Source organism: Archocentrus centrarchus, chromosome 18, assembly GCF_007364275.1.
Source record: "Archocentrus centrarchus isolate MPI-CPG fArcCen1 chromosome 18, fArcCen1, whole genome shotgun sequence".
In the NCBI taxonomy this organism is placed as follows: domain Eukaryota; kingdom Metazoa; phylum Chordata; class Actinopteri; order Cichliformes; family Cichlidae; genus Archocentrus; species Archocentrus centrarchus.
This window is the reverse complement of record NC_044363.1, coordinates 16,074,856-16,093,002: the sequence shown is the minus strand read 5'-3', so window position 1 is coordinate 16,093,002 and position 18,147 is coordinate 16,074,856. Positions and strand designations below refer to the sequence as shown.

At 39.7% G+C, this 18,147-nt stretch overlaps 2 protein-coding genes across 3 annotated transcripts in view; both read right to left on the bottom strand.

Moving 5' to 3' along the window:
* Positions 1–5,058: 5,058 nt before the first annotated feature.
* On the bottom strand, positions 5,059–12,370 carry mrpl48 (mitochondrial ribosomal protein L48). Its single transcript, XM_030753804.1, has 8 exons — positions 12,224–12,370; positions 11,038–11,096; positions 7,548–7,579; positions 7,352–7,437; positions 6,396–6,565; positions 5,731–5,833; positions 5,534–5,623; positions 5,059–5,302 (listed from the first exon to the last, which is right to left on the bottom strand). Exons 1-8 carry the CDS (start codon positions 12,242–12,244, stop codon positions 5,225–5,227), a joined length of 639 nt encoding a protein of 212 aa, XP_030609664.1. The 5' UTR covers positions 12,245–12,370; the 3' UTR covers positions 5,059–5,224.
* A 1,152-nt stretch (positions 12,371–13,522) lies between these two features.
* The window catches only part of LOC115796742 (E3 ubiquitin/ISG15 ligase TRIM25), a 12,762-nt gene continuing 8,137 nt past the window's right edge, over positions 13,523–18,147 (bottom strand). For both annotated transcript variants that reach the window (XM_030753160.1, XM_030753161.1), the window contains exons 5-8: positions 17,078–17,311; positions 16,110–16,132; positions 14,983–15,131; positions 13,523–14,850 (exon numbers count right to left, since the gene is read on the bottom strand). In XM_030753160.1, the coding sequence (XP_030609020.1) occupies positions 14,546–14,850; positions 14,983–15,131; positions 16,110–16,132; positions 17,078–17,311 (711 nt within the window). In that variant the 3' untranslated portion in view covers positions 13,523–14,545. The remainder of the gene's footprint in view (positions 14,851–14,982; positions 15,132–16,109; positions 16,133–17,077; positions 17,312–18,147) is intronic.

The window sequence follows — 18,147 nt, the reverse complement described above, 5'->3', positions numbered from 1 at the left end:
GCTCTATAGGTTCTCAATAGGCTCTTCTTGTTGTTGTTTTAACCCTTTATTTTATTTATCTGAGTTATTTTTCCACATACTATGTAACAGCCAGAGCTGACAGGCTGAAGAAGAGGAAAATAAAGAGAAGAAAAAGGGAGAGAGAAAGGGAGCAAAAAAAAAAATGCTGATGGATTATTACTGAAAAGGTTTTTTTTTTAAATGAGCAATCACTAGTTGGAGAGCCTTATGCTGTTTATTTACCAATAGTAGAGGAGCACGAGCAAGAAGGCAGCCCTCCTCATTTGCATAATGAGGCAGAAATACATACGGTAAAGGAAAAGCGGAGACGAGATAATGTGAAAAGAACAAAGGCTTGTATAAGGAAAAGGCAAAACAAAATATATATATATATATATATATATATATATATATATATATATATATATATATATATATATATATATATATATATATATATTTTTTTTTTTTTTTTCTTTTCTGCTTTTATTTCTAATTACGTCAGTTTTAGTCCTCCACAGAAGATCGAAGAGCCTTGGAGTGGAGAGTTGCTTTCCAGCAGAAGAGTCCCATTCCAACCGTTTAAAGAACTGTAAATAAACTCACTTTATCTCACCTCTGTCCGCACCTGTGTCCAGCTCTTCGGGGGGCATAATATGAAGCCATACCGGCTCAGACGTCACTCGGAGGGGGAAGAAGAGGAAAAAGGGAGCTCTAAAGACAATTTTGGTCTTCCTATTGAACACAAAATTCCAGGAGCTGCGAGAGGACTTGGAGAAAAAAAAAAAAATTTCCCAGCAAAATGATATTACTAACTGTAGTTAGTGGATTGCATTAAAAACATGATAGTTAACAACGTGATAACGGATATTCGAACATAGGAAATGCTGTTAACAGCTGATCAGATCGATAAAACACAGGGATTATGTTTTTGTTGTGTACGCTTTTTACTTGATTTCTGCAAACCCATTAGTGGAAGGAAACGGCACTCTGGGACACGCTGACTGCATGATATGTAAGTGTAGCTCTTCTGGTTTATATACAAAAAGAATTATCACTCTATCAATTAGAGTCCTGTGTCGGTTCTACCTGTGTGACCAGAAATCGCTGAAACATACACGTAACATGCACCTCTCAAGCAATCTAACTACACGTCAGGTCAATGCAGCCCCTCCCCAAACACGCCGGGCTTGGAGGAAGATATGGGAGACGAGCTTAAATGTTCTTATTTGATGTCCATCCATCCATATGCATTCATTGAATCTTAATTTCTTTCATCCTGCAGTTTTAGTAAGATCTTTTTATTTGTTTAAATAATTCCAAATAGTAAAGCACTGCTTTACTGCAAACTGAGAGATGCACAGCAACCACAGACGTCTGGTTACTGACCCCTGTGTCAGTAACATGGACTTATTCAAATTCTGAACTTGACTAACAGGTTAATTCAACCACATGAGTGAAGTAGTGAATTAATTATTAGCTTTCATCATGAAAGAGTTCACAATAAAGTCTTTGTATTTCCTGTTATGGTAAGAATTTCACATTCAAATTACCTGACCCCACCTGCGAGTTTCCGCTCTTTAGCTTCTGATTGTGCAACATTTTACATCCGTCTGACTTACTGAATAAGTTAAGTCTAACCCCTGCATTTTTTGTTTTCACTCAGGAAGAAAATGTAGTCTAGATCTGTACATGCAACCGCATAATTTGCGGGGCGGTGCAAATTATCAAGTTATTCATCTTAGATGAATAACATGTTAATTGCCAAATAAAGGACGATTCCGCATTCCGTATATTTGTGTATCAGACACACTATGAATACCGGTTCAGGTATTTTAGCTAGCTCAGTTAGACCTGCTACTCCGTGCTCCTCCTAATCTGACAGTGAGTCAGATTAGGCAATGTGTTTTTGACTTTCTTTCATAGATAATGGCTTCACTCACAAAATGAATGATTTGAAGCTACCACAGTCTTGAAGTGCTCTAATATTATATAAATTAAGTACACAGCTGCAACTCTCTTGCAGTGTTAATTCTGACAGCAAATTTTTATTTAGTTTTAGTCATAGTCTTTTGACAAAAATGTAATTTAGTTTTAGTCATAATTTAGTCATCTGAATAGTTTTAGTTTTAGTCAACGAATTATCTTAAGAATACAGTGGACTAAATCTACAGTCGATTTAGTGACTAAAATATAAAGGGTGTAAAATGTAAATGCTTTTTCTTCAGTTCCCTTGAATTAGTCATTATACACACTTACACAAAATTAAACATGTATTAAAAGTTATGAAATATTATTAATAATATTAACATTAGCGTTTCACCCCACACACCGATCATTAACACCACCTTAGTGAGATAATACGAGTGTTTTACAGCAGGACACGCTCTGAAAGGTACAGGGCAGTGTTCAGGACTAAGATTAGGAAAGGCTAATCCACCACGGTGTGGAGATTTTCTCTAAACACAAACGCTAAACTTGGCAAATGCCAAGCGTCCTGCACGGTGTTGGGCTGTGAGCACAACCCCCATCTGTGGACGTCGGACCCTCATACCATCCTCATGGAGTCGGTTTCTAACTGTTTGTGCAGACACATGCACAATTGTGGCCTGCTGGAGGTCATTTTGCAGGGCTCTGGCAGTGCTCCTCCACATCTCCTGGTGTACTGCTCTGTCTCCTGGTAGCGCCTCCAGCCTCTGGACACTACGCTGACAGACACAGCAAACCTTCTTGCCACAGCTCGCATTGATGTGCCATCCTGGATGAGCTGCACTACCTGAGCCACTTGTGTGGGTTGTAGAGTCCGTCTCATGCTACCACGAGTGTGAAAGCACCACCAACATTCAAAAGTGACCAAAACATCAGCCAGAAAGCATAGGTACTGAGAAGTGGTCTGTGGTCCCCACCTGCAGAACCACTCCTTTATTGAGTGTGTCTTGCTAACTGCCAATAATTTCCACCTGTAGTCTATTCCATTTGCACAACAGCGTGTGAAATTGATTGTTAATCAGTGTTTCTTCCTAAGTGGACAGTTTGATTTCACAGAAGTTTGATTTACTTGGAGTTATATTGTGTTGTTTAAGTGTTCCCTTTATTTTATTTCAGATGACTATCAAAACAAAAGCATTCACCATGAAGACAGTAAGATGTTTACTTTAATCCCTTATTATGCTATGATTACTCTATATGTCATGAAAAACAAAGCACACCCTTTTTTCAACTGAAAGTCTTTATCTGACATGGAATGTAAAAAAAAAAAAGATTAGTCTTTACCATAATAATAAATAATAATTTAAATACAACCTGAGGTGAACAAAAACACAACATATTACACTGTGTCATTATTTAACAATAATTGTCAAAAATGCAGAAGCGGTGTGTGAAACCCTGAGCACACCCCATGATCAGGCAGCTTGTAGAAACACTTTTAGCAGGTGAAAGTATAATTTTCTGTGTGAATTTATCAGTCTCTAACCCTCTTCCTCCTCATTCCTCTCTCGTGAAGGAATCCTGGCCCACTCTTCTTCTTTGCTTCAGTTCATTGAGGTTTGCAGGCATTCGTTTATGTACAGTGTACAGTCTTAAGGTCTCGCAGTCAGCTTGTGATCTGGACTTTGGGCCATTGGAGCACTTTCTTATTTCAACCATTCTGTTGTAGATTTGTTGCTGTGCTCGGGATCATTGTCCTGTTGCATGACCCAGTTTGAGCCAAACTTTAGCTGTTGGAGAGATGGTCTCACATTTGACTCTAAAATACTTTGGTATACAGAGGAGTTCATGCTCGACTCAGTGACTGCGAGGTGCTAGGCCTGTAGAGTTTGAGATACAGCTTTTGAGTTGTTTGCAGTTTCTCTGAGCATTGTACGGTTTGGGGTAGATTTGCAGGGATGTTAACTTTAGGAAGATTGTGGCATTAACACACACCTGAATGCTCCAGACCAGCAAACGGCCAAAACTCCTGCTTTTATAGACGTGCTCACAATCGCTGATGATCAAGCAGTCAAGTAAATTTAATTTGCAGCACCTGGCTGCTACTCACCCTCTTAGAGCCTATGAGCTAAGCATGAGCTTAGTTTTTCACACACAGCTTCTGTATGTACTTAAGTTTTGTTAGATAATGACAGTGTAATAGGTCATGTTGTTGTCCAGCTGATGTTCTATTTAAATCATTTTGGAACCTGGTGAGGACCAGATCATTATTATATCCTGATACATAAATCCTAAGAACTCATAGAGTATATTTTCTTTTTCACATGACTATATATTTTACACCATTACAGCATCTAGTATTCAGTTTTTATTTCCACTCAGGTCAGCATTTTGTGGAACGCCATCGATCAGACCTGATTGACAGAGTGAGCGAGACAGGAGCCATTCTAGACAAGCTTCGGGAAAAGGATTTGATCTCAGATGCGAACTATGATGCTGTGAGACGTTTAAATACAACACAAGAGCAAATGAGAGAGATTCTCAGGATTGTGACATCAACAAACAAAGGCAAAGATGCTCTCTATGAAATTCTGAAAGGGATGAAATCACTGAGGCCTCTCATGTCTGAGCTTCAGGGATCTCAGTGAAAAAAAAATACTGTTGGTCTGTGATAGAGCCAAGTTGGTATTTCATGACTGATGACAGCTGTCACTTATAAAAGGGAGCCGAGCTGTACATCTGACCTGTGTAAGGTGGACAACTTGAATATTCATATCAAATGATAAACTTTATCTTTCTATCCAAAAAACTTAAATGCACTGATCTGCAAACCTTTTTTCAATATATGAAGTAAATCTGCCTTTTTTAATATTTGTATTTCAGTTTTATCTTTGTAATTTTATCTGTTCTCTGTTTTTAGTACAACATGGGTTACAGAACCAAATGTTTTTTCAGAAGAGCAAATATGATATTCTGATCAGCACTGTAGAAATTTTATATAAACAAACCTGATTATTGGTCAGCATGGCTGACTGTATGCAAAAAGTAGGCAAACTGTATCATCTTTCACTTTTAAGTACAAATATATATTTAAGTGTACAAAATACAAAGGAAATACAATGAAAAATGTTTAAACTGGAAAAATGTGGTTTTATTCCCCCAAAGGTCAGAAAATAAATGTCAAATATGAATGTGTACAGTTTTTTCAATGCAATCACGTTTAACAGCATGTTACTGAGGAATGATGGGCAATAAATTAATTCAAACTGACACTCGTTGATAATGAGGCAGAAAGTTATTGTTTCATCTGAGCGACGAGCCCCTCCAGCTCTGGACGCGCCTTAAACCGTGCTTGGAAATCAGCTTCGGTGTGCTGAGAGGTAAAGAGGGAGGAGAGAGGTGGATTATTATTAAAACATTATTATATGACCAAAAACTAAACATAAAAACTCATCTTAGTTCCCCTTAAAAGAGTGCCTCATGCTACATGTATTAGGTATCTGTAGGTTTTGGGCTGCTGGTCAGACAAAACTTTTTTAGTGAGCATTTTTACAGTTCTTCAACACTGATGGACAAAAAGATGAAAAGATCATCTCTAACTCACCTCCTTCACAGAGAGCTGAACTCCCTCTGGTTGATTCTTTAAGAGGACGTCCATGAAGACGGGACACAACGTGGCGTTCATACTGCTCAGCTGCACAAAAAGAAATAACAGTGTTTACAGTCTGATCTTTAAAATCCTTCAGTACGCCAACGCCTGCGCTTTGAGCTGAAAGCAGGTGAAAGTAAAACAAGTTTTACCTGAACGACTCGGTGGTGAGTCTTGAGGACGGCGTCGACGTACATCTTGGTGCCTTGCTCTTGCATTAGCATGACCTCCGTGCTCTTTGTGGGCAAAGCATAGCTGTATGGGCAGTATTAAAAAAAACATTAAAACTATGCACGCATCTCTGCAATGAAAAGATGACTCACAGTAACATATTTGTCAGATGAGAATTTGGGGGATGATCTGTATCCATGAACTTTATCTTTGCACATTTGTTTACAAGATCTTATACTGTCAAAGCTCATTCACCATTATTTATATCTATAAACAGAACAACTTGTGTTGCTGCCATCTAGTGATCAATGTTTGAAATACCAAGGTTTAATGTTGCACTTAATTCAGTCTGCGAACACAGAAACAAGAACACGAGGGAGCTTTGTTTCTGACTCTACTGATGAGAGGGAACCGAATCACATTAATGTTGCTCGCATTTGGCAAACAGTTTAACTTTCAGTGGGCTACAATTATTGACAAATAGTCATAAAAGGCTGCTGTTTAGGTTGCTATAACTGAATGTGCATACATTTTCATCAGTGAACACTCACACGGTTTCCATCCCATCTCCTTAAATGACTGTTAAATGTTCCCTGCTGACCTGCACTGGTCAGAAACCTCAAACCTGCCGTCTAAACATTCTCACCTTTCTGCCACTTTGATGCCGAGCCGGTTGCAGAGGTTGTGGATGTACTGGGAATAATGCTCCACGACAGTCATGTCATATCCCGACACCTGCACGTTCAGAGTGCCGTATGCTGTATCTGTCGCAGGGACGCTCTGTTTCATCTGCTGCTTGTCTTTCTTTTTCCTCGGCTGAAACAAACAGAACGCAAACACTTACATCCACGACACCGTTGACAGCAGTGGATTTTTGTACTGATTTTTTCATAATCAACAAAAGCAAACACATGGCAAGATCTTGTGCATTGATGCACTTCTTCACCATAAACCAATTTTTGTACAGACAGAAATTTTCAAGAACTTTTTATACCATTTTACTTGTGAGTAAAGCTCAAATATTAAAAACTGTGTTTTTTTAAGCAGGAAGGAACTGGTGTGGAGAAATTTTTAGTTAGAGTTATACTTTCTAGGTATCCATTCCATGTCTTTCTAATCGGTGTTAGGATGTGAACAGTATTGGGGAAAAATAACTAGCCCTTATCTCAGGTTACATTTTTGCAGTCTTATATGTAGTCAGCCTAAATGAGTCTATAAATTTAGAGCTCACAGAGAGGCAGCTTTATTTATATAGCACCAATTCACAATAACAGATGCCTCAAGGCTTCTTTTTAATGTAGGATATAGACCCCAGCAATCAGACAATGCCCTAAAGGCAGCACTTGGCAACAATGGGAAGGAAAAACTCCCTTTTACAGGAAGAAGCCTCCAACAGAACCAGGCTCAGGTCTGTTCTCTTTGAGAAACTCTACAAACCAAACATGTAAGCCTGCAGTCTGAGAGTGAAGTGCTCATCAGGGTAATATCGTACTACGAGGTCTTTGAATTATGGGGTCTGATTTTTCAAGATTTTGTTTGTGAGGAGGAGGATTTTGGATTTAACAGGGAACCAGTGAATTTATTCTCTGCTTGGAGTCTTACTGCCTGTTTAGGTAAAAGATACTTCCATCTCCCAATCCCGTGGGTTGGCATGCCCTTGTACTGTCTTTCGTTTATAGAGTCTGTGCCTAAAAAGAGAACAAATAATCATTTAAATATTCTGCAGCAGCACAGGCAGTTTGCATTCAGTTTGCATACACAGGACAAATACCATACGCATTAGTCTGAAAATACTTACACCAAACAGGATGCTGGATGGACGGTGCAGCCCTTTAAAGATTACAGAACAGATATTAATCTTAAATGATATTAGAAAGAAATCATCTCACAGCAATCTCTAAATATTCTGAAATATTCTGCAGTCTATACCTGCTGTAAATGTCTGTGCTCTTAATAAAACTCTTAATAAAATGAGAAGAAACTGCTGCTCTGACTTTATTCCTAAAACCTATATGTACTGAACCTAAGGTTGGGCTATAACTCCATGTAAAACTAATTCGTACCACAAGATGTTGCACTTAATATTCTTATTGCAATGTCATCAGAAACAGGGGAAGCCAAAAAGCATTAAAAGTTCAAAGGCAGTAATCACTGGTAAAATGCTTCCACCTGGAGGTGGAATTTTCAATTAAATTTAGCAAAGCTAATCACAAAAATCGTTGCACTTGTGCATCTCACAGGAATCTTATAGAAGTTAGGATTTTACATCTCTAATATAGGTGAAAACATCAAAATTGCACTAAGTTAACTGCTGTGACCAAAAATGCAGCAACATTGCTAAAAAGAAGCTTAATAAAGCCGGAGACAGAAAATGAAAAACAATCAGGGAGCTTAAGCAGAGCTAACAGTAAGCTACAGTAAATGTGTGAGCTATTCAATACGTTTTAGCTTAGCTTGCTTTCACTTCTATTAGCAAGGCAGTTTTTTTTGTTTTTTTTTTTAAATTATGGCAACTGCTCTTTATTTTATTTGGTACCAAATAATAAAACAATTCAAGAAAAATCTGAAGCTTTGTCAAAGTTACAAAATTATGGACAAAAAAATGATCATCAAAATTGGTCAAAATTCAAAACTGGAAGATGAGAAGAGACTCTGGTTATGGCAGAATTCACTTCAGTACCATCAAAAGTGTCTAAATAAATCACTGTCATAAGCTGCACCATGTTTCATAAAGTTTGCAGTCATAAGAGGCAAAAAAAACAGCTTCAAAACATAATTTTTGGTGTTTTTGCAAAATATGAATAAGTGCCACGTGGTCAAACAAGTCTAAAAATGAACTATTGATGATGCAGTTCAACCAATCACAGTTCTGAAACATTAAACACGTGAGCTGTGACCTGAACGACCATCAAAACAGAGCATAGATAGCCAACTTCTCAGTGTAGACACTTGTGTGGGTGTAAATCGCAATGGATTTTGATTAATTATAGCTGAAAAATTATCTTTTGAATCTTATCTTTTTAATTATTGTCTCACATTTTTGAAAAAAGATCAGTATCAAGGTTCTGTATTTATCTCCCTTGGAACAAATTTGACTCGGTTTAAAGAGAAAAAGGTACCACTCTACAACTTAACAAAAAAAAAACCCACAGAGGTATTTGGTGTACTATTATCATGAAACTTCCTAGAAACTTCATTTCTGAACTGGCGTAAAATGTACGAGGGTGGGCCGAAAAATTCATAGGCTGCCCAGGATGCAATGGTCGAACTGGACCAAATGTGTGTTATTTTTCTCCCCCGCGGTCCACACACTTCTTCCATCGGTTTTGTAGCGCTTGGATTTCCGTGGTATAGAAACTCTCATCCTGACCCTCAAAAAAGTCCTCAACAGCAGAGATGACCTCATCGTCAGTCCGATACCGCTTCCCAGCCAAGTGTTTTTCATGCTGGGAAACAGAAAATAGTCAGAAGGTGCCAAATCAGGAGAATATGGAGGGTGATCAGCCAGCTCAAAGCCACAGCCGCACACAGCAGCCATTGCAAACACGGATTTGTGTGCAGGAGCATTGTCCTGGTGAAACAGGACCCTGTCCTCAGTTTTCCAACCTGTTTTGACTTGAATGCCTATCGCTGCCTTAGCAAGTTGGCATAGTATTCTCCGTTGATAGTATGGCCTTTCTAAAAGTAGTTAATGAACACAATGCCTTCTGCATCCCAGAAGATGGAGACCATCACCTTCCCTGCCGATGACACCACCTTGGCCTTCTTTGGTAGGGGTGTTTCCACTGGACAGACTGCCGTTGGGTCTCTGGCTCAAAGTGGTGAACCCATCAGTCATCTTGGGTGAGGAAACGTTCCATAAAACCGGCTGGATTTGCTTCAAAAAGTGCCAAGTTCACCTGCAACACGACCAGCTTGGTGTGCTTTTGATTAAGCGTCAAAAGTCGTGGCACCCACCGAACGGAAACCTTTGACATGAGTTCATTAAGCAGAATGTTCACAACTCACTCATGGGAGATGCCTATAGCATGAGCTATCTGATTAACAATTAAACGTCTGTCATCCATCACCATGTGGTGAACACGGTCAATGTTTTCATGGGCGGTGGCTGTGGCAGGACGTCCGGACCTTGGGTCATCTTTGAGACTCTCAGCTGCCCACTTCTGCACAGTTGATAAGGTTGTAGCATCATCCCCTAATGTAGTAACCATGTCAGCATGAATGTCCTTGGGGGCTAACCCCTTTTTCTGCAGATATTTGATAACACCACAGTGCCAAATTTGAATCTTTTTCACAAAATGTCTCTAGTACTACTTTTCCAAGTCCTCAATTCTGTATCCAACTTCTTCTTAGTCAGTCTATGAACTTTCATAAAACAAGATCCTGTGACTTTTTCCTAGACAGAACATTGAGTTTTTGTATTAATAAAACTATTTTATTGAGACATTTGGATTATAAAATTTATATCTAAATAAAGCTAATTTCAAGAGGAATATTTTCATGTAGGTAATTACTTATTTGATACTACCAGTTATAAGAAATTATTGATGAAAACAGACTGACTGCAGGCTGTATTGTTTAGGCCTATATCAGCTCATGGCTGTTGGATGAATGGGGCTTTGAATGATAAGGTGGCCTTGATACTTTTATGAGGCTTGTTAACAAACTTCCTGATCATTTCACCCCATTTTTCTCATCCTGTCGGCTAGGGCTGCAACGATTCATCGACGTAATCGATGACGTCGACTACAAAAATTTGTCGACCCAGAATTTCATCGCCGAAGCGTCGTACTTTTAAACCCATCCATCTATTTTGTTCCGCTTATCGTGTGATTTTGTAATTGCAATACACTACAGAAAGATATGGGGGCAGTATTGCCTCCATTGTCTGCCAGCAACAACAATACCAACGAAGAAGAAAGTAAGAACAGTGTAACGCTAGAGGAACAGAGAGGAGGGTGGAGAAAATGAAAGAAAATGGAGACAGACTGTCAAAGGTGTGGGAGCATTTGACGGAAAACAAAAAATTTTTAATTTTAATTGTGAGAAGAGAACAAGGTGATGTTAACAGGTGGGCAGGTTTTAACAGATGAGTTAAGATTGAAATAATCGTTGACTAATCGAAAACAAAAATGACAGATTATTCGACTACCAAAATAATCTTTAGTTGCAGCCCTACTGTCGGCCTTCGCTGATTCTATTTTCTTAAACCTCTGCAGTCACAAAAGCTGTCAGTGCATAAATTCACTTGAGGCAACTGAGAATGGAAAAGCAATGCAAAGACTTACTGGCATGGTGTTAGAGCTTTACTCAACAGGAATGCCTGCCGTGTGACAGATACCTGCAACTGGAGACAGACAAGAAAGAATGTGTTTCTCAGTATTCTAACAATAACAATTATCAGGCACAGCAGTATCTGCATGTCCACCTTCCCAACATCCATGAACCTCCTCTGTGGTCTTCCTCCTGCCTGGCAGCTCCATCTTCACCATCCTTTGTCCAACATATCTACTATCCCTCCTCTGCACTGTCCAAGCCATCTCAGCCTTGCCTCTCTAATGTCTCCAAACTAAATGTACACATCTTCTAATATACTCATTTCTTTATCCTGTCCATCTTGGTCACTTCCAACAAAAACCTTAACACCTCCAGCTCCACCTCCTGTCTATTTGTCAGTGCCACTGTCTCCAAATCATACATCATAGCAGGTCTCACTACCATCCTGGAAACCTTCCCTTTCACTCTTACTGCTATCCTTCTGTGACAAATCACCCCTGACACTCATTGCCACCCTCTCCATCCTGCCTGCACTCTCGTCTTCACCTCTCTTGTGTACTGTCCGTTGCTTTGGTTGGTTCTGACTTTCATTATTCTTCTCTCCAGAACATGCTTCCACCTCTCCAGGCTCTCTTTCACCTGCTCCCTGCTCTCACTACAGATCACAATGCCGCCTGTGAACGTCTTAAAATAAGCTATATCCTCTCAGACTGCACCACAGCAGCAGGTTTGCTAAAACACAGCAATTTGCAACGTGAAGCAGTTGTGCCAGAGGTCACGTTTAACTGGCATCACTTTAAAATGAAGCTCCGAGCTAAGAAAGTCTCATTTAGTTCAGTGTTTGCTGCCTCGTCTCCTCTTTCCTCTCTCATCGTGGTCTTCCTCACCTCCTCGAGAAGAAGCAAAGAAACTCAGAACTGAGGAAAGGGATGCGACCGCCAGCTTTGATAATGAGCATGATCAGCGATAATAATGATAATAATAATAAGCTGCTGAACGGGTTGTGCACTCCTGCTAAGATTAACAGAGCTTCAGCATTTTTCCAGTCACCTCTACAGGAACAGAAAACACAACATCACCAGCTGACATGGATTCATTCTGGTCTGTAATACAGATAACTGAGCAGAGCTTCAGCACAGGTGTGACCTCTGTGAAGTTAGCTAACGTTTAGCTGAGAGAAAAGAAACGGAACGTTACCTTCCGGAAGGCAGGATTCATTGCTCAGGCCTTCTCTGTAAATACTCGATGTAAAATGCACTCAGACCAAACTACTGAACTACAGTTTGATGGATATCAGGCAATAACACACGTACTGGGTGCTATCCCCGGAAGTCCGTCTTCTAATTTGTCCGTCGGCTAAACGCGAGCACGAACGTTCCGGGACAGGAAATGCTTTTCCACTTTCTAGAGCAGGTGGACGCTTCACTTTCACAGTGTATTAAAAATATCTTTTGTGACTGTGAAGGAATTATGAAGAACTAAGACTGTCAAAAAGCAGAAGAGAGAACAAGATTATTATTTTTACATTACAAATTCCTATCGGAAGGAGAGCAAGATAATAGTGAGGTGTGCAATAGATGACAAATGGCTTCAACGTGGGGGCGGAATTACTGTGCCCATGCTTGTGTGCAATGGTGATAGACAGGCTGTCAGATGAGATCAGGTAGGAGTCTCTGTTGACTATGATGTTTGCAAATTACACTGATATGTAGAGAGGGAAGGGAGCAGATGGAAGAGAGCCTGGTAGTCAGTAGAAGCATGACAGAATACGTGTGTGAATGAGAGGACAGGTGTAACAGTGAAGCTGTAAGGAGCAGAGGTAGGTGGATGAGTTCAATTACCTGCGGTCAACCATCAAACCCAAAAGTGTATGAGAGGTGAAGAAAAGTACAAGCAGGGTGGAGTGGGTAGCGACAAGTGTCAGGGGTGATATGTGACAGGAGAGCAGCAAGAGACAAAGGGAAGGTTTACAAGATGGTAGTGAGACCTGCTGTGATGTATGGTTTGGAGATGGTGGAAGTGAGGAAAAAAGATAGGAGGCCGAGTTGAAGATGTTAAGATTTTCATTGGGAGTATATCAGAGGGACATGTCAGGCTGAGATAGCTCGGGCATGTGCAGAGGAGGGATAGTGGATATACTGGACAAAGGATAATGGAGATCAAGCTGCAAGACAGGAGGAAATGAGAAAGACCCCAGAAGAAGTTTACAGAAGCAGTGAAGGAGGACATGCAGAGGGCTGGTGTCAGAGGAGGATGGTTGGGATAGAGTGAGAGGGAAGCAGGCAATCCACTGTGGCGACCCCTAAATAAAGCAGCTGAAAGAAGATCCAGAGCTGTTTTTAAGTTCTGTGTGTTATGCCCTTAATTCAGTTTTACGTGTTTTGATTCATTTTATTTTTTTACATGTGGTATTTTGTGTTTCCTGTACTCCAAACTGAATCAAAGTAAACTTCACATTCCCACTGCACCACAAACACCTTGACAACTGTGCACATTCAACAGGCTTTTATTATTATCTTTTTTTAAAATAGCTGAAGTTTGGCCCATCAAATCACTTGTATCAAAATGAAAATGAGCTTTGAACATTCAAATGTTTCAGGTGTACCACAGCCTTCTCAGTAGTAAAGTGCAAAAGTCCACATCACCTAAAACTGGTATTTTAAGAACAGTGTATGAACTGTGCATAGGAACATTTATTTTTCTTTTTAAATGGTTGTAAATGCATGAACTGCTTTTAAAGCACAAAACGCAAACTGCTGTTAGCACATTTTTTTTTCCTTTTTCCTAACATCATGCCAAGCAGACAAACCTCTAAAGTATGCATGCACACACTCACTCACAACCTTATCTCTTTGGCTTGGAAGGCTCAACTTCCCGAAACAGTCACCCTCAGAGTACTAATCGAAAGGCTTTCTGCAATGACGGAAAACTGGGAAACTGGAGGAATACAACATTTATTTCAGAGGCTGCGTCTGTGACCCACATTTCTTTGAACCTGCTGTTGTATCAAAAATTTAGGTGAAAGTTCTCCAAACAAACTAGATCAAATCTATCAACAAGGTGAACGGGAAAATTCTCACATTTTGTAACATTTTTCAGCAAAGTCATAGAAAATCCGGCATCACAGACACGCAAAGGTTTCCCAAATTTAGTATGAACCTTTCCGATTGCATTCAGTCGTTATACATTCACGTTCACGTACAGTGAATAAGTCTAATATAAAGCACCTGAATTAGGTTTAGCAGTATGTGACACAGGTTTAGCATGAAATTCATTATCGGCAGAGTCTCGGTGCTCAGTTTGTTTCAGCTGAACCAGAAGTTGTTACCAACCCGCACGTCTCTGAATGCTGTGTGAGGGTTGGAGGCAATCTGTGGCAGCTCCATAAGTCCTTTTCTTCACATTCACAGAGAAAAGATGAGCACTTTATCATCTGATGCACTCATCCACAGTTAAGGATCAAATTCAAAGTGCTTCATTAGGTGGAAAAATATATGCATATGAAAATCACATCTCCTCCTAAACTCCTCTTTCTTCATCATCCTCCTCTTCTCCGTCCTCCTCCTCTTCTTCTTCTTCTTCCTCAACGTCCTCCTCCTCCTCCTCCTCCTCCTCTTCCTCCTCCCCTGGGCTGTAATCGTCATCGTGTGCTCCCACCCCATCTTCCTCTTCATCGTCTTCCTCCTCCTCCCCCTCGCTCCTCATTTCCTCTTCACTGCTGTCGTCGATGTCATCATCATCTTCGTCGTCGTCTTCCTCCTCCTCTGGAGCCTCTTCCTCGTTCTCATCCTGCTCCTCCTCCTCTTCAGCATCTGAAACATAGCCTGATAAGATGGAGAAAATGATCAGAAAATGTCTTTTTACTCAAACATTTGAGCAGAACTGGAAGGACCGAAGTTTTGCTGTCAGATGGAGGTGTAACGATGACTGTGGGTGAGTGAGTGAATATTTCTTACACAGGGAATTGACAGCATCAACAATGTGACACCGGAGCTCATCGTCGAGGAATTTTCTCATTTCCTCTTCCATCATCATTCCGACACCCTCCGTTTCCATGTCGACGTACTCTGGGTAAAATAAGTTTTTCCTTAGCTGCCTGCGGCACCTAAAAAGACACACAGACAAATGAAATGACAGCTTTTTTTTTGGTCCATCTATACACATAACAAATTTAAACCTTCAGCAAGTAGTCAAAGTAGTCAAGCAACTAATTGCAACTACTTTGATAAATGATAAAATGCTTCATTCAGCCTACAACAGTTTTTAAAAAGTACAACATATCCTTAACCTAATAGCATAATTGCCTAAGTCATATTTTGGCATATTTTGAGATACCTACCTAATTCTACTCTGCTAACAGTGTAGAGTCATTTGGATATATATCTCAATTTTGGCCAAAATATGACTTAGGCAATTATGCTATTAGGCTAATGATATGTTGTTAAAGCTTCTTATTTTTCATGTTTCTCATGCTTTTTTGTGATATAAACCTTATTAGATACACACCCACAACTGCTTGTTAACACAACTATCTAAATCCGCCAATCACATGGCAGCAACTTTCCACATTTGAGCATGTAGACGCCCCATGTTACAAAGCTCACATCATCTCAAACTGGTTTCTTGAACGTGGCAATAAGTTCACTGCACTCTAATGGCCTCCACAGTCACCAGATCTCAAACCAACAGAGCACTTTTGGGATGTGGTGGAACGGGAGATTCTCATCATGGATGTGCAGCCAACAAATCTGCAGCAACTGTGTGATGCTATCATGTCAACATGGACCAAAATCTCTGAGGAATGTTTGCAGCACCTTAATGCTGTTCTGAAGGATAATGGGGGTTTCATCAAGGTGTGAGTGAGAGTGAGTGTAGGTGACAGTGACATGAATATCTTTGGGGTTTTTTTTTTGTTTGTTTGTTTTTTACTTTTTGGGCCAAAGAAATAAGTTAATGAAATAGATCATTTTGGCTGCCAAAAATATTGGACAGTTTAAACTTTATTCTCCCATCATATAAACTAAATAAATCAACAATGAACTAATAAATCAAATCAAAAGATAAAAAGAAAAAGCACACTTACAGTTTTCCTTTTGTCTTGTATGCCTGGAACAAAAAAAAAATACAAAACAGACGTTTCAAGGTGAAGAAAGTGATTTCCAAAATAAGCTCAGTGTTTCCCACACATGGATTTTACTTTGGTGAGCAGCCCAGGTATATTAACACCCCCCAGGTATAAAGTATGTGGCAACTTCTCTTCTTTTTTCACCCATTTTTGAAAGCAGCACCAGCACTGATTCATAAACTAATAGTCAATCCCCTCACTCTTATTCTGGACAGTCAGTCAGGCCTAATCCAGCCAGCCCCTGCCCATTTTGTCCCTCCCAGCCAGTGAGCTCCTACGTTATTGCCACAAAGAGAATCCTGTGAGAATTCTGTGAGCAACACCACAGCTAAATTAAAGCCCCCCCAAAAAGTAACAGCAAATATTTGTGGTCAAAGCCTTCTGCACAAGAGCCAAAACTGAGGAAACCCAATAAAAAGGTCAGTTACAAATTACATTTTTGTCTCTGTGCCATACCAATGTACTATAATGTACTATAAACTACTCTGCGTCACCATTTGTTCTCAGAGTTGGAAAAATGGCTTCAAGATATGACATCTTAAAATAATTTTGTTTAGAGTTCATTGCAGGTGATTCACATAAAGCACACAAATGTTTTAGCCTAGTTCAAATCAGTTAAAGGACCAGTGTGTAGGATCTCTGTTCTGGATAACATTGTCTTCCTCCCTGGGCCAAAGATCTTATTAATTCATTGTGCTGTCATTGTGGATAACAAATGGCTAAAAATGGCTCTTCACATTATCCTAACAGGCAGTGTGATAATAGACTTTTGTTGGCATTTTGATTACATTAATTTCAGCTGGTTTGCGTCACAGGTGAACCTTTCAGCGCGTCAGAGCAGTAACGACATATGAATGCGATCTGTGCTTTAAGAGCAAAAGCATGCCCGCAGTTTGATAGTGACGTGATTGAGTGATGCGTCTCACCTCGACGAAGCGGAAAGGGTCGTTCTCCTGATTGAGGCTTTCAATCCCACAGCGGACTTCACGTAGGCGGGCCTGGTCCTGGCCGATCCTGGAGATGTTCTTCTGAATGGTCGGCCCGTTGATGTCACAGTGAGCGCGTGCACATTCTCGCAATCTGCCGATGAAGCTGAGCACTTTGACTTTCATCTCCTCTCCCAGTCTGGTCAGGCACAGCTCGGTGTCATCCATAAACTTCTAGATAAGAGGAGTGATGGAAGGAAGAAAAGGCAAAGAGGACAAAATGTCAGCAGGATGACTGACTCAAGTGATTTTAGTGGAATTATCCAATTTCATTTTTTCAGTGTAAATATATGATAGATTTCATACTTGATCAAATCTTGTTGTGATCAGTTTAACATTTTATGTTTTTTGTAGTGTAGTGGTTTACATATTTGCCTAATCTAACAAGCAAATGATGTTTGATTGGATCTCAGGAGGAAACAAATTTATTTGGGGTTGTGTCAGGAAGGTAAGTAAGCTTATTTCCACCATTGGAAAAAAAAAAAAGAAATCCCCATACACAAGTCAAAATTTTGGATTAGCATCTGGAAATTTAGACTTAATCAGAACTTTGATTCACTTACAAGATCATTTCTTTTTTGTTTTTTTTGAGTGGCAGAAACAAGCTTCCATAAATCATCCGGCACAAAAAAACAAAACAAAAAAAAATCTGCCAAATCAAACATGAAGCACTACCCAGTGTGGAAGCTCATTGTTATTAAGAAAGCAGCTAAAAGTACTTTTCATGTTCTTTGACTTGAAAGAAAAGAAAAAAAAAACTTAAGGTATTTTTTACTGTACTGTTTAACATGTTAAGCTTATCTATAGTAAAAACAAAACTTTTTCATATATTTGACTTTGAACAAATTACAGTGTTTTTTGTTTTGTTTTTTCCAGTAGTGTTCAGTAGCATGCTGGGCCTTGAAAGGGGAACTCATAAAAGGAACAAGCAAACACTTGATTGGTTGAAAGAGATGGGAGTGAAAAGGGGGATTTTTAAAAACAGTGCACCTTGAGCCGGGTAACATGAG

Excerpts from the sequence above, each read along its gene's own strand:
- mrpl48 (XM_030753804.1), bottom strand. The coding sequence starts at position 12,244 with ATGAATCCTGCCTTCCGGAAG. Across the intron at positions 7,580-11,037 it reads AAAGCTCTAACACCATGCCA|GGCTGCACCGTCCATCCAGC; the intron begins GTAAGTCTTTGC and ends TAATCTTTAAAG. Across the intron at positions 5,834-6,395 it reads GGCATCAAAGTGGCAGAAAG|CTATGCTTTGCCCACAAAGA; the intron begins GTGAGAATGTTT and ends CTGCCCATACAG.